The following is a 26,026-nucleotide window of genomic DNA, read 5'->3' as shown; positions in this document are numbered from 1 at the left end:
ACAGATAATTGACTAAATAAAATATCCTTGGTTTTAATTATAGTCAGTAACAAGGAAATAATTTGAAACTGGCAGTGTATTTCCATGCAAAATAAACTTGAGACTTATTTTATACCTAAGTAAAATAAGACATCGAATCAGGTAAATGTAATGAGTGGAAATGCATGAGACTGACAGTAATACACTAGTGATCCATGTGCAGAAAGTGTTCTGCAGAATGCTTTTAAGCCTTTGAGGCTTAAAAACCATTGAGGAGTACAGAAACAGATAAGACTGTTGTTGATGCAGTTTAGAAACATTTTTGTTGGTAGAAAGATGTTTTGGTTTTTTTTTCCTGTAAGCTTTCAAGTTGATCATTTAAATACCATTCCAGACATACTAGTTTGTGGCATAAAGAATGAGGCACCTACCTCAGAATTCAGCATTCCCTAAAGTTCTGTCCCAGGCGTCTTCACAGAAAGAGGCCTAATGTTTTCAGTGTTAAATTTCACATTTGCTTGAGTTTCTGTTCCAGTTAATAGAACTGAGAAGGCTTAGTGGGGTGTAGGTAGGTTACAATGTTAGGCACCTCAAACAGGATTCCTCTAATTTTATCTTGCCTGAGAAACTTAATTGGTATGGTTTATTTAAAAATACTTAAACAGCAGTACTTTTTTTTTTTCTTCCCAAGATATGGGAAGTGAAGAAAAAACAAAATACTAAAATAATTTTTTCTCAATCTTATATTTTATTGGTTACCAATATTTTTTTTTACTTGACAGAAAAGAACTTGGGCCTGTATCATAAATGCTTAGACTTTTAAGCCCATATATTTGATGAGTTGTTTAGATGTGAGTTTAAGAGATGGAGCTGAATAATGCGTTTTCGTTAAAACATGTGATTTAGTAATAGTGTTGATTTTAATTTAGTTGATTCTAACTGAAATCAGTAAACTTTCATCTTCAGTTAATGCTGTATTCTAGTAAATATGTGACGGTGTTATAGTCGCATGAATTTGGTGGGTCTTTTTGTGTTCTAAATGACTATGTATCATATCCACATTTTAAACTATGGAATTCTTAGGAAGTGTCAGAATTTGTCTTTTTTTTTGATATCTTACCACACCAATAGATAGAAAAGCAAACCTTGAATAAAGCATCTAACCAACTGCAGTGTGTGATAGTGTTGAGATGAACTTATTTCATAATACGTGTTTCTTGGGGTTTGTAGCATTTAATACGTAGCAGTGGGAAACTAATCCTTCTTGACAAGCTACTGATCCGTCTGCGAGAACGTGGCAACAGAGTTCTGATTTTCTCACAGATGGTAAGGATGCTGGACATCCTAGCAGAATATCTGAAATATCGTCAGTTTCCCTTTCAGGTAAGAATCTTGGCGCAGTAGCCAAGAAGTTTTGATTCTGAATACTAAGTACAAGAAAAAATTATTCTTTGATCTGAGGGTCAACCTCATTGGGTTCCAGAGCACTGGAACAGGTTATCGAGAGGTGGTGGAATCTCTGTCCTTTGTGGCATTCAAAAGCTTTGAACTTGAACTTGGGCAACCTGTTTCAGGTATCCCCACCTGGTTATCATAGAGTCATAGATAGATTCGCATTGGAAGGGACCTTTGAAGGTCATATAGTCCAAATCCTGTGCAGTCATTAGGGTCGTCTTCAAGCAGATCAGGTTACTCAGAGCCTATCTAGCCTGACCTTGAATGTTTCCAGGGGTGGGGCATCTACCACCACTCTGGACAACTTGTTCCAGTGTTTCACTGCCCTCATTGTAAAAAAAACCCTGTTCTTTACATCTGGTCTAAATTTACCCTCTTTCAGTTTAAAACCATTACTCCTTGCCCTATCACTGCACTCCCTGCTAAAACATTTGTCTTTATCATCCTTATAGGCCCCCTTTAAGTACTGAAGGGCTGCAAGAAGGTCTCCCCAGAGCCTTCTCTTTTCCAGGCTAAACAACCCCAGCTCTCTCAGCCTTTTTCCATAGGAGAGATTTCAGCCTTTTAATCATTTTTGTGGCCCTTCTCTGGACCCAGCCTGAGAGGTCAGTGTCTGTCTTGTGCTGAGGCCTCCAGAATTGAATGCAGGACTACTGGAGCAGAGTAGAGGAGCAGATTTGGCTCCATCCAGCTGCACTTCTCACTTGTTTTGATGCAGTCCAGGACATGGTTAGCCTTCTGGGCTGTGAGCACACGTTACCAACTCATGTCCAGCTTCTCATCCAGCAGCACTTCCAAGTTCTTCTCTTCAGGGCTACTCTCCATGCATTCTTCACCCAGCCTGTATTCGTGCTGGGTATTGCTCTGACCTTTGTGTATAACCTTTGCACTTACCCTTTGTGAACTTGAGGTTTGCACGGACCCCCTTCTCAGGTCTGTCATGGTCCCTCTGCTTGGCATCCCTTCCCTCCAGAACCACGCATGTTGGTGTCTTCTGCAGATTTGTTGAGGGTGCACTCTATCCCACTGTCTATGTCACTGATGTTTGTTGCATGACAGGCCCCTGAGGGACACCGCTCGTCATCAGTCTCAATCTGGACCTTGTGCTGTTGACCACTACCTTTTGTATGGGACCATCCAACCAGTTCTTCATCCACCCATCAAATCCATACCTCTCTAATTTAAAGAGAAAGATGTTGTGAGGGACAGTTATCAAAGACCTTGTAGAAGTCCAGATAGATTACATCCACTGCTTTTTCTTTGTCCACTGATGTAGTCACTCCATCATAGAAGGCCACTAAGTCAAGGGACTTGCCCTTGGTGAAGCTGTGCTGGCTGTCTCAAATCAGCTCCCCATCCTCCATGTGCCTTAACATAGCTTCTAGGAGGATCTGTTCCACAATCTTTCCCACCAGAGAGGTGGTGCTGGTATGTTGGTAGTTCCCAGGCTCCTCCTTTCTATGCTCTTTAAAAATGTGTGCAGCGTTTCCCATTTTGTAGTTACAACAGAACTTCGCAAATATCACGGAGAGTGCCTTTGCAACTACATCAGCCAGTTCCCTCAGGACTCTGGAATGTGTATTGTCCCTTGTCCCCTCAGTCTTTGCCTTGCAGTCCATCAACTTTAGAGGCTGCTAGAGAAGACTTAGGTAAAAAAAAACGTTGAGGACCTCAGCCTTCTCCTTGTCAGTTGTTACCAGTTTGGTAGTTGTGCTCATTGGGAAGGCATGCTTTCTTTGACCTTCCTTTTCTGGCTAACGTACCTATAGAAGCCCATATTATTGTTTGCAACCCTTGTCAAGTTCTACTCCAGCTGCACCTTGGTCTTCCTGACCTCATCCCTACACAAATGGGCAGCATGTCTTTACTTTTTCCAGGATACCTGTCCGTGCTTCAAATGTCGGTGCATTTCCTTCTTTTTAGTTTGACCAACAAGTCTCAATTTAGCCCTGCCGGTCTCTCACCTTCCTTTTCTGATTTATTGTAGCTGGAGATAGAGAACTCTTGCTGTCTGTGGAAAGTGTCCTTAAAGATCTGCCAGCTCTGTTCTGCTTTGTTATCGCTGAGGGCAGTTTCCCAGGGGGTTCTGTCTACTAACTCTATGAAGAGCTGCAAGTTTGCTTTCCTAAAACTCAGGATCCTAACTTTACTCTTTGGCTAACCTGTGTCCATCAGGACTGCGAACTCCACCAGGGCATGATCTCTGTAGCCCAGGCTGCCTCCAATCTTGACATCACCAATTAAGTTTACTTGCCTTGGTGAGCATCAGGTCTGGTACTGCATCCCCTTTGGTAGGACTGTTACCTGGTTTAGGAAGTTATCCTCCACACACTCCAGAAGTCTCCCGGATTGCCCACAGATCACTGTGCTACCCTTCCAGTAGATGATGGAAGTGGTCTAAGTCCCTCAGCGAGATGAGAACCTGCCAGTGCAATGCTTCTTGTAGCTGGAGTAAGGAAGGCTTTGTCAGTAGGCTCCTTTTGATCGGACAACCTATAGTAGACACCAACCACAAGATTCCTTTTTCACTCAGTCTCTAATTCTTAACCATAAGCTTTCAGCCTGCTTATGGCTATTCTTTAGAGATAGCTCCTCACACTGTATCCATTTCTTCATGGCAGAGGGCAGTCCCTCTTCCCCTCCTTCCTCATCTGTCCCTTCTGAACAGTTGATAGCCATTGATAGGCACACAGTCACAGAATTCATCCCATTGAGTTTCAGTAACGGCAACTAGGTTGTAGGTTTCTGATGGCAACGTGGCTTTGAACTCCTCCTGTTTGCCCTTGCTATGTGTATTGGTGTAGAGGCACTTCAGCTGGGCTGTGAACTGTGTCAGCTTCTTAGAGGAATGCTCCTTAATTCCTTTGGAGTGTAATATTTCACTTTTGTTGGCTTGTTGGATCCTATTAGCTCAAGAGCCCCTGGCTCATCTCCATAAGACTTCAAGTGTATCACAGTGTTCCCAGAACCTCTCAAAGAAGCAGGCTGAGAGCCCTCGCTAACACCTCGTTCCTCTAAACTTGCATGTCATTCCTCTACTTGTCTCAGTCAAGGCTGATATCCCCCTCCCCTTTCAAGTGTGGTTTAAAGCTCTGCCAATGAGCCCTGCAAGCTCCTGAGCAAGATTCTTCTTTCTTTGAGAAAGATGAATCCCATCTGATGCCATGGTGCCCTGTAGGCCATCCCATTATCAAAAAATACAAAACTCTGCTGGTAACACCGGTCATGGAGCCATGTGTACAAGATTGGATGTGTCCATTTCTTCCAATGCCACTTCCTGCAACTGAAAGGAGAGAGGAGAACGTAATCTCTTCTCAAGATCCCCTCACTAACCATCCCAAGACCCTGAAGCGTCTTCTGATTTCCCTTAAACTTGCAGCTTCATCACCACCCACATGGAAGAGTACTAATGGTAATAGTTTGAGGGCTATACCAGGCTAGAAAGTTTCCTGTTAATGTCCTTAACTGGGGCCCTAGGGAGGAGTCTCTGTTCAGCATATTGGACCCTCTGTTCCACCCAGAAGGATTATAACCGATACAGTTATTTACAATTATAACTGATGTTTTCTTCCTCATGAAGGTGGTTGTGGTGTAGAGGATAGGCGTTTCTGATATTAGCAACCCCTGTGGTGTAGATTGCCCATCCTTATTATGCGTTACCTGGCCTTCCACATCCAAAACCTCATACCTGTTGTACAGACAGAGCTGGGAAGGCAACATGGGCAAGTAGGGAGTTCTCTTGCCGCAACAACTGTGAACTTGCTTCCATCCACTCCTTTACTTTAGGCTACTGCTTACATTCTGGTGTTAGAGTTTGACAAGATGACCTCCAGAGGTCCCTTCCATCCTCAACTATTTTGTGATCGTGTTACTGCTTCACTTAAGAAAAGATCTAAGGAAAAGTTTTCTCTAAAAATTGGCAGTTTCTCTATGCTTAAATAATATTTTGAAACTAAATTGATGAATTAAAAAATTATTTATAGTGTTGTTTTATTTATTTTCATTCACATAACAATTTTGACAGTTGAGAATTCAAGTTGCTCCAGTTTCTGAATGTAGTGTAAGAATTGCTTTTTAACTCTAGTATTCAATCTCTTCAGAGGCTTGATGGATCAATAAAAGGGGAATTGAGGAAACAAGCACTGGATCATTTTAATGCAGAAGGATCAGAGGTATAGTATTTTTTTCCCAAGGGTTTTTCCCAAGAAATACAGAAAGCTTTGCACAAAAAATGAAGTTTGAGAAAAATGAGAAATGTATCAGTAAGGCTGAAGATTGTTATTGCCTGCACTGTAAGGTTTGCATCTGCTAATGTTTTTTTTTCTCTTAAGAACAGGTTAAATAGAAAGCAAATAGCTTGTGAAAACAGTAGTTAATCAATTGTGTACCTGCATATTTTTTTCTTTGTTTAAATAATTCAATTATTATAAAAATGCTGCAGAAATTTAACCTCAGCTTTGTTCCTTTGTAGATCTTAACCCAACAGTGTTTACAAGAGCATTGAACTAATGTGACCAGTTAGCATCCAAAACATCTTTTGGCAGCGGGCAGAACTAACTTTGTATATCCTTATGTGAAGAAGTATCTTGAATTGTTTCACATCAGTCTTCTGTTATCTTCATGTGTTACCACCTTCATACTAGCCCTGAAAGAAATAGTGATTTCTACCCATTCTTTGTGAGCAACCTGTGAATATGTAGTTGTTAAAGATTCTTTCGTTTCTAAGTTGCAAGATTTGTAGCTTGCTTAGCATCTCTACTATGCAAGCCATTCCATACTTAGTATCAGCTTTAATGTTTTGTCCTAAGCTGGCTGATTTGGTGGAGAAGGGGTTGCTTTGTTTCATTGTTTGGTTGGTTTTTAAATGGGTGATTGAAGCATAGCATCTGTCAGTTGCTGCTGGTCTTGTTTCTACTGTGATGGAGGCAGAAGGATGCAACACCATGTAAACATTTTTTTTTTTTTTAATACAGACGTTAGTTCTGTTTCAAATTTCTAGCATAATGTTATTGCCTCTTCTGAAATCTTTGCAGTTACACTGTGCATTTTTTGAGATGAAGAGGAACTTCATGCGATTCAGAAATGGAGGCAAACTATGTATTTGTGTAGCAGTAAAATTATGTTCTCAGTCTTATTTTTTACTTTTCTAAAAATTCAGAACATAGTTTTGGGCCATTACTGAGCTAAAGTCTACATGGAAATTTCTAATACAATTATTAGGGCTTATTCCTAAGGATAATGGTTTGCTATTTTCTGTAACTGTACTGAAAACTGGGACTTTATTTTAAAGTATTTTACCTTATTTCATGTCTTCAGATCATTCTACAGTCCATCATAGTTGTCTCTGAATGAGTGATTCCATATCATCTACAGGCTTTTTCACCTTGTTGCTTATTCCGTTCTTACATTGTTCTTCAGTATGTTGAACAGCATTGAACTTGGCAGAAGACTTTTGCCTCCTGTCTCTTAACTGGTAACCAGTTAAGACTCAAGCATCTTCCCTGCTCTGACATGGCTGCTTCGTCTTCTGAGACTTGGGGCAGGGGATATGGGAGAGGAACTTAATAACACGTATGGCTTTAACAATAGGAATTTTGTACTTTTTAGCTAGTCTTTTGTTCTGGTGGGATTTTTTGGTTGCTGATCATCTTCTAGGATGCTGCTTCATTTAAACTGTTGAGAAGTCATTAACTATTTATGAAAGAAATTTATATCAATATTTGTTCTATATTTAAAAGACGCATAAGTTGTAGAACAATTACAGAACTGATTTTGTAGTCTACACCACAGACTGCATAAATAAATGTCATATTGGTTGCTCTTTTATGTAATACTATTTATTATTTTATGATTTCAGGACTTCTGTTTTTTGCTGTCTACCAGAGCTGGAGGACTAGGTATCAATTTGGCGTCTGCTGACACTGTAGTTATATTTGATTCTGACTGGAATCCACAGAATGATCTGCAAGCACAGGCTAGAGCACATAGGATTGGACAGAAGAAACAGGTATACATGTTCAGCTTTAAGCTCCAAATCAGGAGGGTTCCGTACAGCAGTTGTCTTGAGTACTTGCTGCATGTGTCCAAAAATGTTAGTAATGTTCATTTAACTTTCTATTTAAAAAAAAAATCTCCCTATGGAGAGACAATGTGGCAGCGATGATATGTGTATGGAAGAGGGAAGAATACTTGTGGTCTTGTCTGTCCCACATTCACTGGCATCATGTAATTCTAGAACGTAACTGCTACGTCAGTCGCATACTCCTTGCTTAGTTCTCTTCAGGTTTCTTTCTTCCAGGAGACTTACAGTAATAAGCAGAAATGTGACAGTTTTACCTGTAGCAATTCTAGTGCCAAATTACTGAAGTTTAAAAAAGTTTCAGAGTTTACTGCTCTGGTGTTTTTAAGTGCTTACGTAAAGACTGTGGTAACATGATTAACATTTCATGTTTGAAACCAGTCAAATTCAGAAGATGTCTTCACCAAGACTGTCCTTGTTGCTTACTTTTTTTAAAATATACATAGGTTAATATTTATCGGCTGGTCACAAAAGGATCAGTAGAAGAAGATATTCTTGAAAGAGCCAAGAAAAAGATGGTGTTAGATCATTTAGTAATTCAGAGAATGGACACTACAGGGAAAACCATACTACATACAGGCTCTACTCCTTCCAGGTAGGGTTTTATTTATTTTCACAGCAATCTACCCATAAATGCATTTGACTAGTAAGTAAAAATGTATTTTACTTGGTTAATGAAAGACAGAATAAGGTTAAATAAGTAAAGATGTGAAGAATATTGTCTTTGTAGATTTTTATTTGCATATTAATATATAAAGAATTTTTGCTTAGCAGTAAGAAGAAAGCTTAGTTGACTCGTTCTTATGGAGAACTTTTTCAAGTTATTAAGATAGTGTTCTTCCTGAACATATGTTTCAGCTCAACACCTTTTAATAAGGAGGAGTTATCAGCAATTTTGAAGTTTGGTGCTGAGGAACTTTTTAAAGAACCTGAAGGGGAAGAACAAGAGCCCCAGGTAAGTAGTATTTCTGCACTACAGAGATAAAACAACTGAAAATATGTATTAATTATTTCATTGTAAAGAGAAATTTCTTTTTTAGGAAATGGATATAGATGAAATCTTGAAGAGGGCTGAAACTCGGGAAAATGAACCAGGTCCATTGACTGTAGGAGATGAGTTGCTTTCACAGTTCAAGGTACTGCTCTGTGCCGTCCCTCTTGCCATAATTACGCTTTTCTTTATGAATTGAACTACTTGTTTTGTGTACCTATCCATCTCTTCATTCTTATAAAATAGATGCCTCAGTCTCTGTCTGTAATAAAATGTCTGTTCACCTATACTGGATATCTACCATCACTATAAATATCTAAACATACACGATGTATTTTGCTAATAAAATAAGAGATATTTATGAATGGGTTAATGAGAATTATAGGTAGTTTTATTTACTGCCTTTGTTGTTAAGCAGCTGTATTATTGTTAAATGCAAACCACAAAGTTTTAATTTCTTAGTCAACGAGTTCTACTGAAGTAATCTTGAATGCCAGATATTTTAAGCACTATCAGTTAAGCATATTATAATTTGCAAAAAGATGTAAACCATTATGTATTTGTTTAGATTATTAAATAGCTCCCCTGCTCATCATTCATTAGTAACATATTTTTATTTCTACTGTATATTAATATTTAGTTAGTTTTATGTTATCACGATCTCACATCAACTGAGACATCTGAATGTGGGTAGCCCAGTTTTAAAGGTAGCTAAACAACATACAGCTATCAATAAGGTGTTTCATAATGCACCTATATTAGTCAACTTTTAAAAGAAGAAAAAGATCTTTTAAATCTTAGCCCATGTTATGTGAATTCTGTGTCAGTTTCATAAATGAATAAAAATACTTATTGTTTCATGAAGCATTTTATATGTCTATATTTCATATACATTATAAAACAACATACTTATCAATACATAAAGTGTATAAACTTATAAAATATGCTTTCTAGAAATTTGTTTCACTAGAATATTAGTTGCTTAGTCTTTTTCAAATAAAGCTATGTATTAATTTGATGAAAATACATATATTCTGATATGCAAGGTGGCCAACTTTTCCAATATGGATGAAGATGATATTGAGTTGGAACCAGAAAGAAACTCAAGAAATTGGGAAGAAATCATTCCAGAAATCCAGCGGCGAAGAATAGAAGAGGAGGAAAGACAAAAAGAACTTGAAGAAATATACATGCTCCCAAGGATGAGAAACTGTGCAAAACAGGTGTCTCTTGGTTCTGACTGAGTTGTATTTTTATGTTGCTGGTGATTTCATTAGTTTGGGGATTGTTCTTGGGGTTGGGTTTTTTCCCCCCTTCTTATGAACACATTTTGTATGGGCTAGACAAAACTACTTATTTGTTAATCGTGTAGTTTTGAACTACTTACTCTGAAATTCCAGATAAGCTTTAATGGAAGTGAAGGGAGGCGCAGCAGGAGCAGAAGATACTCTGGATCTGATAGTGACTCCATCTCAGAAAGAAAACGGCCAAAAAAACGTGGCAGACCACGAACGATTCCTCGAGAAAATATTAAAGGATTTAGTGATGCAGAGATCAGACGGTAAGATACGGGCAGGGAGCGGGGGGGAATGCATGTTTAAATTGACAAGACAGTTAATAATTATTCTTACTATTTTTGTTGTTATTAATAATGATATTAATAATATTACTAATGATGATATTTTTAGCTTGAAAGTATAGAAGTCATTTTATTTTCACTGAAATCTGAATATTTTAAATCTTTATTCTAGGCGTTTAATGATTTACTTTGTGTATTTTGTGTGCTAACATAGTGAACTGTCATGGCAAGAATTTGAACTCGTTTTAATGAGGGATAAAATTAGGTTTTAAAAATATCCTTGATTATTTTTACCTTGTTAATTCCTGCAACTCATGAAGGCATTGATCTCAAAATATGTTGTTAATATGGGTGAGCTTTTCTTTAACCAAAATAATCCACTTCCCATAATTCTTTCTAAAACTACAGTGCTGAAAGAATATGTAAATCTTCTTGGTGACAACTACAAAAATTAGAGTGGATTTTGTTTTCTTTTTAAAATCCTTGACACTTTAATTAAATATGCTTTTTTTTAAACTAAAAATCTATGAAAGCCTTTTTTTCTGTAGAGAAATAACTTTAACTTTTGACTTTCCATTTCATTTAACAACGCAGCCAATTTGTACTTGTTTCAAGGCTGTTCTTGTGCTTGCACTAGTAATTTGAAGCCTTGATTTTTTTCAGAAATTGTCTTTCTTTTTTTAAAATTATTTTTATTTGTTTTATTTAATTTCCTTTCATGAATATTTCCAGTTTCTTTCCATCACTTACACATTCCTACAGAGAGTATCTTTCACGTGATATTTTCCAAAATTTTCAGATCATCTTTTGCAGGTTGCTTCTTTTATAATATAAGGCATAATAACATCTCTGAAATCTTTATGTACTCTAAATCCATATTATATTTTATGATTAGACACATCCAGCTGCTGAATCTTCTGTCTTGTGAAATTAATACGATAATTTCTGAAATAAATTGTACCTTCTATTGTTTTATTTACATCAGTTCTTAAACTAATAAAACTGACTCTGCTTGGGTTATCTGGGTATGCTAAGCGGCCCTACTGTCTCAACAATTTTTTTTTTATTGTTTATATGACATTGTACTAAGATGAATAATTGTTGTAATACAATTTAAACCAATGTAGTTAGTTAAACGTGCATTTAAATGGTAAAATTATTTTCTGTAACTAGGTTTATCAAGAGTTACAAGAAATTTGGTGGCCCTCTTGAAAGGTAAAATTGTTTATTATTTTTGTTGCAACTTGGAACCTTCTTTTCATAAAAATTAAAACAATATTCCAAAACTAGGGCTGGAGAGGAAATAGAGTGTCTGGTCTTTTGCCTTGATTATAACATGACACAACAAACCTTTCCGTTTGTAGGACGACGTACTCTATTTCTTTATATTTTACCTGCTGTCTTGTTTAATCTTTACTGGTGATCATAATTCATTTGTTTGGTTCGATAGCCTATAGAAAGCCTATCAGATATTGCACTGGGGCTGTCAAAGTTAGATTGCATTTTCCTTATTGTTGCTTCTTACTTTTAGGCTTTTTTTACTCTTCCATATTTAAAAAAAAACAACTTCCCATCTTTATTTTCATAAAAAATAATTATAGACTATATGAATATACTGCATATAGTAATTCCTTTTATTAAAGACACGTACAGTAATTCAACTCAAAACTGCAGGGCTAAGGCCCTTTGCAGTTATTGTGTTGCCCTCTGATACCTGTATAATTCTTTTTCTCTTAGATTACAATTGTACACAGCATAGCCAGTCTGGTTGACTAATAACTTACCTGATCATTTTTCTAGTTTCAGAGTCTGAAGGAGTAATTCACAATAACTAAAGTTTCAGAACTATAAAAATGTGTATTTGTTTTATTACAGGTTAGATGCTATAGCTAGAGATGCTGAGCTAGTTGATAAATCAGAGACAGATCTTAGACGTTTGGGAGAGCTTGTACATAATGGATGCATTAAAGCTTTAAAGGACAATTCATCTGGACAGGAGAGAGCAGGTACAATGTGTTCAGGAGGGAGCGGGGGGCAGCAATAAAAATGTCAAGTCATCTCAGTTATTACCGCATTCTGATCACAACAGAATCCAGTTTTGTTGTGGGACAATATAAACAAAGATTTTGGCTGGGTGATTTTAAAAGAGAATTATAGTAAGGGAACTTGGTTTTTTTCCCTTTCTGTGTAAGTAGTCATTGGAGAATGCAGTCTGGTTTTGCTATACTATGAAATTTAAAAGTAATCTCTTGTTATCTGGAAGGTCTTTTGTGCCTGGAGCTTGATTCAAGGATTTGGTTAAAAAAACTCATTTGGCAGAACTGAGATGTTGCTGCTATAGCATCAATCTTGCTTGTTGTTTTTGCGGTTTTTTTGATATGATGTTTGTAAAGGTAAATATTTTAATAGCTTTGTCGTTTATTCTAAGGGGGTAGACTTGGGAAAGTTAAAGGCCCAACATTCCGAATCTCAGGAGTGCAGGTGAATGCTAAGCTAGTCATCTCTCACGAAGAGGAGTTGGCACCATTGCACAAATCCATTCCTTCAGATCCAGAAGAAAGGAAAAGGTATTGATTTTACTTTTTATAAAGGAAGTAGTAATGTAAAAAGCTTTTTTTCACATTTTCTTAGCTATTTTCAGGCAACTGTGACGCAAAGCTCAATCACAGCATTGTCCCTCTGTTCCCGGTAAGGACTGGCAGGGGTAACCTGCCCAACATCTATTATTCTTTCTTCACTTGGTGTAGAAGCCAGTGCCAGCTTTGGCTTCTCAATTATATTCACTGAGGAGTGTATTCACTTGGTAATAATCAGAACTGTAATTCAGGCTTGCTAAGAAGCTGCTGTATGTGTCATCTCTGCTTGAGGGGAAAGCAGCATCTGTAAAAGCACAGCAGCAGTTGTTTGTACCCTCCCTTGTCACCCTGTCACAATCTTTAAACTATCTGTTTAGTTAGCAGTCACACGTGGATGATGATTGATGCTTGTATTCATGGTAAGCCAACTGCATGACACAGCTCATGGCCATAGATGTCTCTGTTTCTTCATATTTTAGTCTTGATCAGCTTTAAAACACAATTCAGTGCTGATTTCTATAAATATTTTATGGAAATGTAAAGAAAATATAACAATAAATATTTGGATTAATGTTCTAAATATACCAGCTAATTAGCAGAGGAAATATATCTAGCTACATCACTTTTAGTATGTTCTCTTTCTCCTTGCTAAGCTTCATGAGTAAAAACCCTTTATTTGTCTTTCTAATTTATTTGTGCTAGATATGTCATCCCATGCCACACCAAGGCTGCTCATTTTGATATAGATTGGGGTAAGGAAGATGATTCCAATCTGTTAATAGGCATCTATGAATATGGTTATGGCAGCTGGGAAATGATAAAAATGGATCCTGATCTTAGTTTGACACAGAAGGTATGTCATCTACAACATTCATCAAGGACTCTTTTTGTTTAGGTAATGAAGTTACTAAGAAGTTATTGAAAGAGGTTATTTTACGGTAACTAGAATTATAGAGGCATACATCAGTCTTATTTCTTAGTATCCTGCTTGTGGTATATTATTAGATCGTAAGGTCTTGTGTATTCAATTGAAGTGTGCCTTCTTGCAGTCAATTCTGTTGCCATATTTCCATGTAGTTGGACTTCTGTAAATTAAATTTTTCTTTTCAGTCTTTCTCTTCTGTATTTTAGATGTTCCGGTTTTTTTCTGGTTTGTATTCTTGAACTTCTAGAAGGGAGGTTTTTCTAGAGATTTGGTTTGGTTTTCCCATGCCTGCTTAAGTTCTGGGTCTTCAGTTGAAGCTTGCTCACGATGTGAAAATTGCTGCACTACAATTTATGCAATAGCTCTTTAGCCATAGTGAGCAACAAGTACCGAGGAAAAGACTGGCATGAAGTAAACTTTGACAGTGCTGCTAGCAGCCTATAGTTTGAGGAGCCAGGGTTGTGTCCAAATTCATTTAGTAATGATTCCTACTCATGCCTTCCATTAATTTACCTGTTTTTTGAAACCACTAATTTATATTTTTGCCTTCTGCAGTATCCTATAGTGAGTGCTGCACTTAGAAAATGAATGAGGCAGAACCAGTAGTTAGTAGACTATTAGAGTGGAAACAGAAATGAGGCTAGTTTCTTGAGTTTGTTTTAAACTGTGAGGCATTTGCCAAGACTCTGCATTGGCTGTGTGATAGGAGAGAAATTGAAACATTTCAGAGATTTTCCATTGCTTCAAGCATGCATTTGCTAGGTATAGTTGGAGCAAATTGTTTTCCACCTTCTTTTAGGCAGCTTTTTCTGTTCTGTGTGCTCCAAGCTAGCATCTTCCAGACTCATAGGTGCAATACTACCATTGTTCTCCTCAGATTTTGCCTGATGATCCAGATAAGAAACCCCAGGCGAAGCAGTTACAGACCCGTGCAGACTACCTCATTAAATTACTGAATAAAGACCTTGCAAGAAAGGAAGCACAAAGGCTTGCTGGGGCAGTAAGTAAAATGTGGTGCTTGTTAGTGAGATAAAACAGTATACTTATGGGCATGTCTGCTCTTTTTCCTTTTGTAGTTTTACTTTCTACTTGCTAATCACACTACATGACACTAACTCAATAAATTAATTACAAGTTTCATATTGTATCATTCTCTTATTATTTGTATGTATTCTCTGCTTGTTGCACTGTGGTCTGCCTTCACTTCTGAGAAATTTGGTGGCCACTAGTGGCAATGAATAAGATAAAATGAACCCTCTATTTGATGTAAACAAAAAAAAATCAACAACAACAAAAAAAAAACTCAATCATAAACTTTTTTGGCAACTGTAGCGCAAAGATGCTTGTCAGTTGACATATTAAAGAGACCAATTTGCATTCAGGGCAGTTCAAAGAGGAGGAAAACAAGAACTAAGAAGAACAAGGTGATAAAGGCTGCAAAAATAAAAGAAGAAATAAAGAGTGATTCTTCACCACAACCCTCGGAAAAGTCTGATGAGGATGATGATGATGAGGATAGCAAGGTAAATATCTTTCATATAGTAAAGGTGTCTATTCAGTTCTTCCTGTTAGTATTGATTTCTAATTTATCTTCTGCTTGACTTAATAAAATCAAAGCACCTGAATGTCATCCTTTTTCTGTGGCCAGTACAGTTTGTTGGAAAAGTACAAGCATGTGAAAGACTGAATCTATTTTAATTTAATGATAAACCAGCAGCTGAGGAATCATGAGTAGTTTGCCAAATTATCCTATAAAAAACGTTGTGGTCCAAGTGGCATTGCTCAGTTTCAGCATTCTTTAAAGACTTCAGCATTATATTTGCTAGAAATGCAAATCTAATGTAACAATCATAGAACTAATGTTTCTGGGTAATGTCAACTACTGATAGTGATTATTGAGGTGAAGTTTTTTAGGCTCAGGAAAAAAAACCATCATGGTCAATTAGAATAAGCACTATGGGTAAATGGTGTTTCAAGGTTTGCATGTGAAAGCTTCTGGATATGGCATGGCTTTCATTATTCAAAAAGACTTATTTAACTGACTGTTTAACCTCGTTGTGTTCTGATACTTCTAGTGCATTCATTCCTTTAGGCTTCTGCTTTTGTTAGGCCTTTATTTCCAACATCACATAGCAGAAATGACTGGAGATAAAAATTTAGATAAAGTTTAGAGCTGTGTCACACCTATTTTTTTTTACTTTGAAAGTAGCTGAAATAAATCATTCCAAATCTATATGTATAATAATACTACATGTATATGTATAAAATACTGTTTGGTTTAAAATTAACTTGAAGTGTCTTACATAACCATTTTAAGCTAATACAATACAATGTGATTGTCAATTCAAAAATACTAACATGAAGCAGTTAAAACCGAGTCAGCCTTAGAAGAGCCATGGTACATTTATGAAAAGAAGTCTTCTTACTAAAGCATTTCTATATTAGTTCATATTGTACTATGAAAAATAAAATATAAAGCCTGAAAAAAATAAAAAAACTAAAAGTAGACTAGCTTATCCTTATAGATACAACAATTTGTTAGTAATGTAGAACTTAAGGGTTCTTAAGTGTTGTCACAGTTTCTAGTAAATTAACACGGGCAACAGAATTCTGAAACTAACCAAGTTAGATGTTCAGACACTATTTAAAAAAAAGAATGTTTGACTTCATCTGCTCTCAAAGCAGAAGACCCTGCAAGTCAGTTGATTGCCTCATTATGTTCTGGGGAAGTGTCTAGAATGCTGCCACCGTTTATATACTTAATAACAGATATACATCACTTCAGTACTTTTGGACACAGACTAGCAACTGCATTTCTGAAAACTGGACTAAAAATTAGTTTTAACCACCTAAACTGTTGGCTTTAGCTAATTAGCTGCCATATTGTATACAATATTTAAAACTTAGCTGTTTAACTGCTAGAACATTCAGGAAACTCTTGAAGTGGTTGGGTTTTTGCTATGAAGTTTCCATCATACCTAGACATTGAAGTCCTGGTTGGGCTAATTACTTGATACCTCATCTAAGTAACTAATTAAATGGGTCCCTATCAACAATGTGTAACTAAGACCTTTTTTTAAATCTAGTAAAAAGAAAACCTCTGGAAAAAGAGAAATTTGGGACTCTGGTTGAGCATCTGTGAATGTTTACTATAGGACTGGTAAAAAGCTAAGGACTAGGACTAAAGCTAGGACTAAACAAAGCTAACTAAAACAGAGGTCTTCTAACATCCCTATCCTGTGTCCTGACCAATCAGTTTAGTTTTCTTCTTTAGCAGTTCTTAGCAGTTCCAAACTTCCCTACCTTTTAGAGGCACAGAATTCTAAATTAATTCTGAGGTAAGTGGACATAATTTCTCACCCCTAGTCCTACTGCCAAATCAGTACTTGCTTTGTCACATCAAGTGAGTGAGTAGTTCTCATCTTTCTTTACAACTGAATTTAGTGCATAGGTGTTAAATCTATGTCCAAAAAGGAAAAAGACAGATAAAATTGTTCTAATCTGACGGTTGCAAAACTTTTATAGATAGGAACTCAGTTTGATGTGACATATATGCTTGCGTATTGCAGGATGAGATTGTTTCAGTGAAACATCCACATAAAAAAATTAAAGCAGAAAAAGAAAATGAAGAAAAGCCTGAGCCAGATATTGGTATAAAGAAGGAAGCTGAAGAAAAAAGAGAGACAAAAGAAAAGGAAAATAAGAGGGATTTGAAAAGGGAGAAAAAAGAAAAAGAGGATAAGAAAGAATTAAAAGAAAAAGATATTAAAGAAAAGAGAGAAAACAAAATAAAAGATTCCACACAGAAAGAAAAAGAAGTAAAGGAAGAGAAGGTAACTAGGTTTACTTATTTTATACAGCACTAGAAAAGGCCAGTAGGTTTTCATGAATGATTTTGAGATGAGAGGGTATTTTGGATCTGATCAACTGTCATTTCATTGGAAGCATTGTACGTGATTATCAAGTTCTGGTTTTACTACCTGAAACCATGATGAAAGGCATATGCAATGAGAAATTACATCTTCGGCAATATGTATCTTAGATGGATGGAGAGTGCAAGAAATTTTTATTCCTTTCCCATTCTCCTTTTCCATTCCACAGAGAAAGTAAAATGTACTGACTTTGAATGTCAGCATAGATTTTATTCTTGTTATTGAAGAGAATGCAGTAGTTATGGGTATTGTCATATATTATAGGATCATTCCAGGGCCAAAATAAAGTTTTCTTAGATATTTTTATATCTTGTTCTTAGGTAAATGAAATCAAATCTGAAAATAAAGAAAAAAATAAAAAACCGCCATTGTTGGATACTCCAGTTCATATTACTGCAACTAGCGAACCGGTTCCTATATCAGAAGAATCTGAAGAACTGGATCAGAAAACTTTTAGTGTGGTAAGTCCCTTTTTGATAATTTAAGTGTTTCTAGTTTAAATGAGGACAATTTCTCATGTTCTTGATCATGTTATTGGGCACAGTAACACAGGTGATATTTTTCCAAGTAAAGACTCAGATCAGTGAATGTTATTGATGCTGTACTACACTAATCTTTATCTTCATTCCAGCAGTTTTATTTTGTTGTTTACTGTATTTATGCAGGATAGTAGGAAAATATATCCAGTGGTCTGTATGCCAATAGATTTAGATTATAGACTATAAAGATACCTCATCGAGACGCATATCTCACTTCTTGAGTGTGGACATTAATGAACTTCAGTGCAGCTGCAGGAGTCTCTCCAGCTTCACTTTATATGTGCCTTTCTGCTTTGTAAAATAACAAGTGAAATTAAGTTTCGGCACTTGCCTCCTGAAGTATCACAGACTTAATTCAGTAAACACAGGAAGAAGCAAATGCTGAGGCCCTTATAAATACCTTACTGGAGTAATTTCTCCAAAAGAATTCCATTTAATCATTCCTTCTGACTAATAACAGAATCAATATTATAGAAAAAACAGTACATACACATAATTTATGTGGTCATCTGGGGCCACTGGAAAGGTGTTAGCTACTTTTGAGCACCTACTTTCCTGTAAATGTTTTGTCACTCAGATTTCAAAAGTTGTTTATTTCTGACAGCCAGGTGTAATGGGTACTGGCTATGACCTACAAGTAGGATTGATTCTCTTCAGTATGGCAGTGACTGGTCTGTGTATGGTTTTACTCTAAACATTCCAAGTAACTCTACTGTAGTTTCCAAAATGAGCAATAAGTAATTCAGATGGATGTGTTTGTGTGGTTCAATGACAGAAAATCACTTAGTATTTCCATGTGCAGTTGTATTTCCTGATCACTTCTGTGCTTAAACAGTGCACTCTGTAAGCTGTCTTTAAAAGGTTACTTTAAGCTCTGGCTAGTCCAATATGTAATGCAGCTATGCATGGTTATGTGGAGACATGAGCTGGTAATGGAATAGCTTCCCTAATTTTTCTGAGTTGTCCCTAGATTTTTACATGGCAATGGTGATATTTCATTCCATTAAAAAAAAATACTTTTCATCTACAGACCTCCTTTTCCTCTTACTGAAAGTAATTCTAGGTTGGGTCATTATTTTTTGTCCAGATTTTTTGTTCTAGAATGTGTGTTTAATTATTATGCCATGTTCAGATGCACTCTAATTAGCATATTTAACTACACTTTCAAATGGAAATCACTACTGTCAATTGTTCAAGCTTAACTAATTTGGCTCTTTGTGACAAGGACAGTATATGTGGAGAGAGTGGCATTGTAGTTGGATGGTATTCCTAAGCAAGTGTCTGTAATTTAAATTATGCTAACTGGCTTATCTGGATTTATGATTAAAAAATCTGATTCAAAGAAAAATGAAAAAACATACATATGACATATATCTGTGTTGCCACTGCTGTTGTTACTAATGTAGGTATGCCCAATCTAGCTTTACTCTAGCTAGCACAAGTTCTGCTATGATCTGTATAAGTCTGAAATTTTAAAACTCCTTAAGACAAGCAGTGTTCATCCTGCGCTTAATGGAGAGCTGCAGAAAGTATGTTTCAACTGCACTGAACACTTATATTTAATTTTGACATTGCATTTGTATAGCTTTCAAGATGCTAAAAAGTAACTCTTGTCCTACATGCTTGTGCTGAAAGTTCTCTGATTGTAAAATTTACTTGTAATGAGTCCTTTTCTTCAGGAAATCACTTACATTAAACTAGTGCTTTCGTAGATCCTTGATGTCTGTATTTTATACAATGTAATGCTTTCTTAGAAGACTACATTTCCAACTAGGTTTACAATATAACTTTTTCCAGAAGAAATTTATAGAACATACTTAAGAGCTGTGAGCAAATCTTGTGTTCTGTTTGCCTGTTAAAAATACTGTCTTTGCATATGTGTGTGCGTTATATATATAAATATAAAAATACCACAGTAAAGTGAAGGTCATGTCTTGCAATTCTTTTTTTTCTTTTAATACATTCCTTTTTCACATTTAACAGTGCAAAGAAAGAATGAGGCCTGTCAAAGCAGCACTGAAACAGCTGGATCGACCAGAGAAGGGCCTTTCTGAAAGAGAGCAACTGGAACATACTAGACAATGTCTAATCAAAATTGGGGATCACATAACTGAATGTCTAAAGGAGTACACAAATCCTGAACAAATTAAACAGTGGAGAAAGTAAGACTGAGAACCTTGTTTTTTCTTGAAAAAGGAAAATCTGTAATTGTTTCTGCTAAGTAGAATAGTTTTCAGTTTTCTCTTGTTTCTTATTCTCTCTTTCTTGTATTTTTCAGCTGTTTTGAATGGTAATGTATAAAAAGATGGTTAGAGATGGTTCTGACTTCTAATGGATTGACTTTTCATACTGCGTAGCAATGCATTTTGTCCAGTAGGTTGAGTCATATCACGTCTTCGGAAAAAAGCAAACCTGAGCTACCTTCTTACTTCAACAGTGTTATTGGAAAAGCTTTCTTAAAGTTTTCTTGTCCTTTAAGGATCTGTTTTTCAATTTTGATGCTTTTCTTATTTTTTTCATTCCTGCTAAAGACAGCAGTTCGATATTTTGTTGAACTTTGTATAACTTTGAGTTGCAGAATTCTTTATTCCTTTTAAAGTAAATTATCTATTAACTATTATGTGGTAGAAGTATGGTACTCAGATGTATGTAAAAAAAAAGAGAGAGAAGAGCTCGGATCTTTATGAGGTGACAGTTTAAAAAAAAAGAAAACTGTTGATTTGTAAACTTCTGGTATTTCACTGTTAAGTTCTTAATGCAGTTTGAGTTCCCTTTATCAGAACATGCACTTTATTCGTTTATGGTTGCAAATACATCCTGCACTTCCATATAAAAAAATCATTTTCTGAAGACTTCTGTTAGTGTTGAATGCTTCTGCTGGTTTTACTTCGTGTACTTCAAAATAGTAAGGTGATCTGAGATACAAAAGCAAGATTCACATCGTACATTTTGGTAAATGTTGTATTTCGTTAAGTGAAAACTTGTTATAGATTATTAACAATAATGCTACAAAATGCTATGTAGTTATTAAAATATGTATTTCAGCTATCTTTGATAAGGAGAAGTACAGTTAAGCTATTTAACTTATATAAAATTATAGAAGTTTCATTAGCCACACCATTGATTCGTTGTCTCTTTTTGCACACCTGTAGACCAAAGTTGTAATTTTTAAATAATGACAGTGAAGGAGCAGGATTCCTAAGCTTGTATGCTTCAGATACTTCTAAACATTAGTATTCTGTAGTCTCTTTTCCTCCTGTAAATTTGACTACAAGAATTCTAGATTTTAGATCTGCTACCTGTGATCATAGAAGCAAATGTTTTCTTCAGGGTATTAGCTTCTAGACAGTGAAAGACGTGATTTGTTGTTCTTTCATTCCTTCTAGCACAGAATTATTGTGATGCTCTTTGATAGTTCTCATTCGGTTTCAAAAGCTTTGACCAGGCTTTGGAATTCTGTGGAAAATTCCTCTGAGTGATATTTTCATGCAGTAGGCTTGTAGGTCAAATGTCTTGCACTGTAAGAGATCTCAAGGTTTTTTTACAAACTTAGTTAGCTTATTTACCAAGTGGTAAATACTCAAAATTTGAACTTTCAGAAGATATATACAAACTGATAGCTACATTTTTAAGCAGTTACACAAATCAGTCTCTTAACATAGTTGCTATTAGTACTACTTCCCATACACTGCACTCTGAAGTACTTACAGTAAACATTACAGAGTCACAAATTGTTAAATGACTTAATCTTTCAAATGTTTGAAATGGTAATGTTTGCTCTGCAACTAGGCAATTCTGTTTAAATTTTATTGTGTTTACTAAAGTATTATTCAAATAATTCATTAAATCATGTTCTTTTGCATAATACAAGAAAAACAAATATACAGAAGACTAACTTCTCTTTTCTTCTTCCTCAGAAATTTGTGGATTTTTGTCTCTAAGTTTACAGAATTTGATGCAAGAAAGCTGCACAAATTGTATAAACATGCAATCAAAAAACGCCACGAGTCCCAGGTAATGTTTCAGACCCTTTCCAAATCCACAAACATATATTTTAAATATTATAATTATTTTATTAAAGGATTATAAGGAATTAAATATATTTCCAAGTAGCATTTGTGTTTTTAGTAAAGTAGTGTCTTTTGTTAGGATATTTTTCTAATGTAATCAGATGAACGTTGGGATTTAAAAAATGAATTTTTATACTTCTCTGTTTTAGCAACACAATGACCAGAATATTAGCAGCAATATGAATACACATGTAATTAGAAATCCAGGTAAGAAACATCAAATGTAGTCTTGTGTTAGATATGTCAGTTTTCATGTTTATTTCATTTCACATATCTCCTAGATCTGTCTCCCACACTGCTGAGTATCGTAGAGGTAGGCCAATGAAATCCAGTTGAATGCAGAATGAAACTGGTATTCAGACTTGTTAGCAGCAAGTTATTTGACCAACTGCTCAAAAAATTTTGGAAGCATTGTGCTTTAGTTTGGGGAGGGAGAGAAGTCCACTCAAAACCTCTAAATTTCTTGGAAATTCTGTGCCTGATTGTAGCTTTTGTAATGTCACTGCCATATAAGAAAGCAAGCTTTTCTATGACGTTGTAGTTTGTAGTTACATGAGCTTATACTGTTGACAATAACACTGATTTAATTTTTTTTTTTTTAATGCTCCCAGACCTGCCTTCTCGTAATATTTGCTTTTATCGTGTGTTATGTAACACTTTTGAGTATATTTTCATGGACTTAAAATCAACGTTGTATTTTAGGAATACCAGTGAAAGTCTTCCATTAACGAGGTGTACCTTTAAAACTCATTTACGAAAGCCATCCTCTTTTAGTGAGGAAATTGCTACCATTCTGTCTAAAATTGCTCTCCTAAAGGCACCTTTACTCACTGCTGATTTGAACTACACCTAGCTTCACAGACTGAACAGAGTGGTTGAAAAGTTTAGTTTCCAAGTCCTACATATACACATTCTAGCTTGCTTTCCTTTTACTTCTGAGTTTAGTGCATTTGTCTTTCAACTATTTAGCCTTCCTGTGAAAATATGATGTCATTTTCATACTGCTTTACATTGGACAGGTAAGAGTACTGTTTGAATTGGGTGAAGAAAACACTTCATGATACTTCATTTTAACCTTTGCTTTATTAAACAGATATGGAAAGACTGAGGGAGAATACAAATCACGATGACAGTAGCAGGGACAGTTACTCTTCTGATAGACATTTTTCACAATACCATGATTACCATAAAGACAGGCATCAGGGAGATGCATACAAGAAAAATGACTCCAGGAAAAGGCCCTATTCAGCCTTCAGCAATGGAAAAGATCACAGAGATTGGGATCACTACAAGCAAGACAGCAGGTGAGTTTCTTCAGCAATTTTACAATCTGTTCAGCATTATCTTCCTGGTTTTGTAGTATGCTTGTAGTGTTCACCAAAACATCTTATTTGTGTGATGCAAAATTGTGAAGATGATATCTCTCCAATGCAGTTCTGTTGATTTGATGTAATGGTGTTCAGTAACACGAATACAAATTATTTCTACTTTTTAGATACTACAGTGACAGTAAACATAGAAAGTTAGATGACTACAGGAGCAGAGAGCACAGGTCAAACCTGGAAGGAAGTTTAAAAGAAAGCCGGGCTCATTCAGACCACCGTTCCCATTCAGACCACAGAATACATCCAGACCAGCGTTCTGCTTTGGAGTACGGCCATCACAAATCTTCTAGAGACTATAGGTACCACTCAGACTGGCAACTGGACCACAGAGCTTCGGGTAGTGGCCCAAGGTCACCGTTAGATCAGAGGTCTCCTTATGGGTCAAGATCTCCCTTAGGACACAGATCTCCATTTGAACACTCATCAGATCACAGAAGTACACCTGAACATACATGGAGTAGCAGGAAAACATAACAAAGACTGACATTTTCTGGACCTTCTTTTAGCCATATTACAGTAAACTAACACAGTAATTGCCTTACATTACTTGAAAGATATGGACTCTGGATGTTCTGTCAGTAGCAGTATTGTTACTTCTTTCCAGGATACAAGGTCTATAATCCCAACAGAAGAAAAATATTTTTGTATTTAAAGTTTATGCTGCACTGTGCTGCAAATGTTGTGGCACTCTTTTTTTAAAAAATGGAAGATGTTTACTTTTACAGGGACCTCACACTGCCCCTTTCAGACTGGATATTACTATAAAACTCTTCATATCAGAGTGGTTTTAGGCTGAACACATTTTAAATTATGTTTGTAAGTGAGATTTGAAACACTGACCTGTACTCATATTTCAGGAAGGAATGAGTTTATTTTCTTTTGTTTCTTAGTAAGAACTCTCAAGGACTTTGTTCACTTTCCAAAGCTACTTGTTTACATTGTACACTGCGACCACCTTGCCGCTTTTCATCACAAGCTTGAATATTTAAATCCTGTACCTGTAACTGTAAAATAGCCAGGATTTCTCCTGTTTGTGATCAGTTATAATGCCTTTTTACAAAACAAACAAACAAATAATAATAAAAAAAAACCACACAGAGGAATGGCTGTAAATTATTGTAAAATAATTAAATGAGCTTTTTCCCCCCTCTCAGGCTTTTTCTGACTGTTCCTTTTTCCACCAACTCAGGCCTTCTTGTCACAAGTATGAAAATCAGTGTATTTAAATGTTTTAACAAAACCTTGATGGAATCACTGTTCAGAATGTAAAAATGGGGATAGAGAACATTTTATTCCATTTAGTGCTCCTTTTTTATTGGATGCTTTAGATACATGTTTTGGGATTTGGTTTGGTTTTTTTCATTTAATTTTCCTATTAAAATGTCAATGTTGTGATGTTTGTAATGAAATGGTAAGAAATACCGAGCTAAACTGTGCTCTGAAGTTTTTCAGATGCATTGCTTTTAAACAAGTATTAAATATCTGAACATTTCAGAATCCAAATCAGCCAAAATTTATTGTACATCCATTTGTGTTCCCTCTTCAACATGGGCAATAATGTCAAATGTGCTATGCAGCCAGTTAATATTTTAGAAGATTTTAATTACTTTATTGACAGAATTGTTACAATGCACACCAACTGTACATAGATAACTTCTATCTGACAAATTAAATATAAACTAAAAGGATATTTGGGCTCTTGTAGTTTTCTGCTATGAGTTTCTCTGCAGTGCTACTTTTTCTCAGATTTACCCATAAAAACATTAAACTCTTGTATACTAAATTTTAATGTGCAATGTGATAATTAGGGAATATTATCTAGCCTGGCATGTGGTTGGAGCTTTATCTGTATCTCTCAATATTTCTCTCCTCTTGTTCTTTTTCCAATGTTGAGCACTTTTTCAAATTAAACAGGTTTATGTGAAAGCATTAATATAGAACCAAAATCTGTCCACAGATTAACTGGTAGAATCTTTGTGAACATAGTTGCAGCACAAATTTTAAGTTTTTTTAAAGTAGGCTGAGACTCGATGAATGCTGCTTCATTTCTTAACTCGTTATCTTCCTAGGATTTGTATGTATTTGAGTTGTTCTGCTTTTAACCTTAATTACTTAAGGAGTTTTTAGGGAGTGGAGTGGTGTGTGTGATGAGGTTATGCATGTATGCTATGTGTCTTCCAGTGGTAAAAGTCTAGAATTTGGACCCTCTCCAACTACTGACTGATTCTTACTGCTTTGGTAGTGCATAGATCCAACAGTGGAGGATAGAGCAATCCTACACTAAGCCTGAGTTCACCATTCATGTAGCTATATTATGGCATTGTGGCTGACTGTAGCATGACATGGTTAGTCTGCATCTGGTTTTGTTAAAGGTACCTCAGGTGTCTGAAATGAGCAGGACAAAAAATACTTTCTTGGTGGCTACAGTGGCTGGAAAGCTGCCCAGTAGAAAAGGACCTGGCTGGTTCACAGTCAGCTAAACGTGAGCCAGCAGTGTGTCCAGTTGGATAAGTGCC

General features: G+C 36.0%; 1 protein-coding gene across 3 annotated transcripts in view; it reads left to right on the top strand.

Annotated features, from left to right (window-relative positions):
* The window catches only part of CHD1 (chromodomain helicase DNA binding protein 1), a 50,520-nt gene extending 25,320 nt beyond the window's left edge, over positions 1 to 25,200 (top strand). For 2 of the 3 annotated variants that reach the window (XM_054053914.1, XM_054053915.1), the window contains 21 exons: positions 1,210 to 1,362; positions 5,535 to 5,606; positions 7,292 to 7,441; positions 7,960 to 8,108; positions 8,372 to 8,468; positions 8,554 to 8,649; positions 9,551 to 9,727; positions 9,905 to 10,065; positions 11,257 to 11,298; positions 11,959 to 12,089; positions 12,512 to 12,650; positions 13,362 to 13,512; positions 14,462 to 14,584; positions 14,967 to 15,107; positions 17,154 to 17,417; positions 17,837 to 17,977; positions 20,039 to 20,217; positions 21,973 to 22,069; positions 22,275 to 22,332; positions 23,219 to 23,429; positions 23,621 to 25,200. In XM_054053914.1, the coding sequence (XP_053909889.1) occupies positions 1,210 to 1,362; positions 5,535 to 5,606; positions 7,292 to 7,441; positions 7,960 to 8,108; positions 8,372 to 8,468; positions 8,554 to 8,649; positions 9,551 to 9,727; positions 9,905 to 10,065; positions 11,257 to 11,298; positions 11,959 to 12,089; positions 12,512 to 12,650; positions 13,362 to 13,512; positions 14,462 to 14,584; positions 14,967 to 15,107; positions 17,154 to 17,417; positions 17,837 to 17,977; positions 20,039 to 20,217; positions 21,973 to 22,069; positions 22,275 to 22,332; positions 23,219 to 23,429; positions 23,621 to 23,984 (3,096 nt within the window). In that variant the 3' untranslated portion in view covers positions 23,985 to 25,200. The remainder of the gene's footprint in view (positions 1 to 1,209; positions 1,363 to 5,534; positions 5,607 to 7,291; positions 7,442 to 7,959; positions 8,109 to 8,371; positions 8,469 to 8,553; positions 8,650 to 9,550; positions 9,728 to 9,904; positions 10,066 to 11,256; positions 11,299 to 11,958; positions 12,090 to 12,511; positions 12,651 to 13,361; positions 13,513 to 14,461; positions 14,585 to 14,966; positions 15,108 to 17,153; positions 17,418 to 17,836; positions 17,978 to 20,038; positions 20,218 to 21,972; positions 22,070 to 22,274; positions 22,333 to 23,218; positions 23,430 to 23,620) is intronic. The other variant, XM_054053916.1, reaches the window with a different exon arrangement.
* The last annotated feature ends 826 nt before the right edge of the window (positions 25,201 to 26,026 follow it).

This window comes from Cuculus canorus, chromosome Z (assembly GCF_017976375.1).
Source record: "Cuculus canorus isolate bCucCan1 chromosome Z, bCucCan1.pri, whole genome shotgun sequence".
Lineage (NCBI taxonomy): Eukaryota > Metazoa > Chordata > Aves > Cuculiformes > Cuculidae > Cuculus > Cuculus canorus.
The sequence above is the reverse complement of the archived record's forward strand: the minus strand, read 5'-3'. Positions and strand labels throughout refer to the sequence as shown.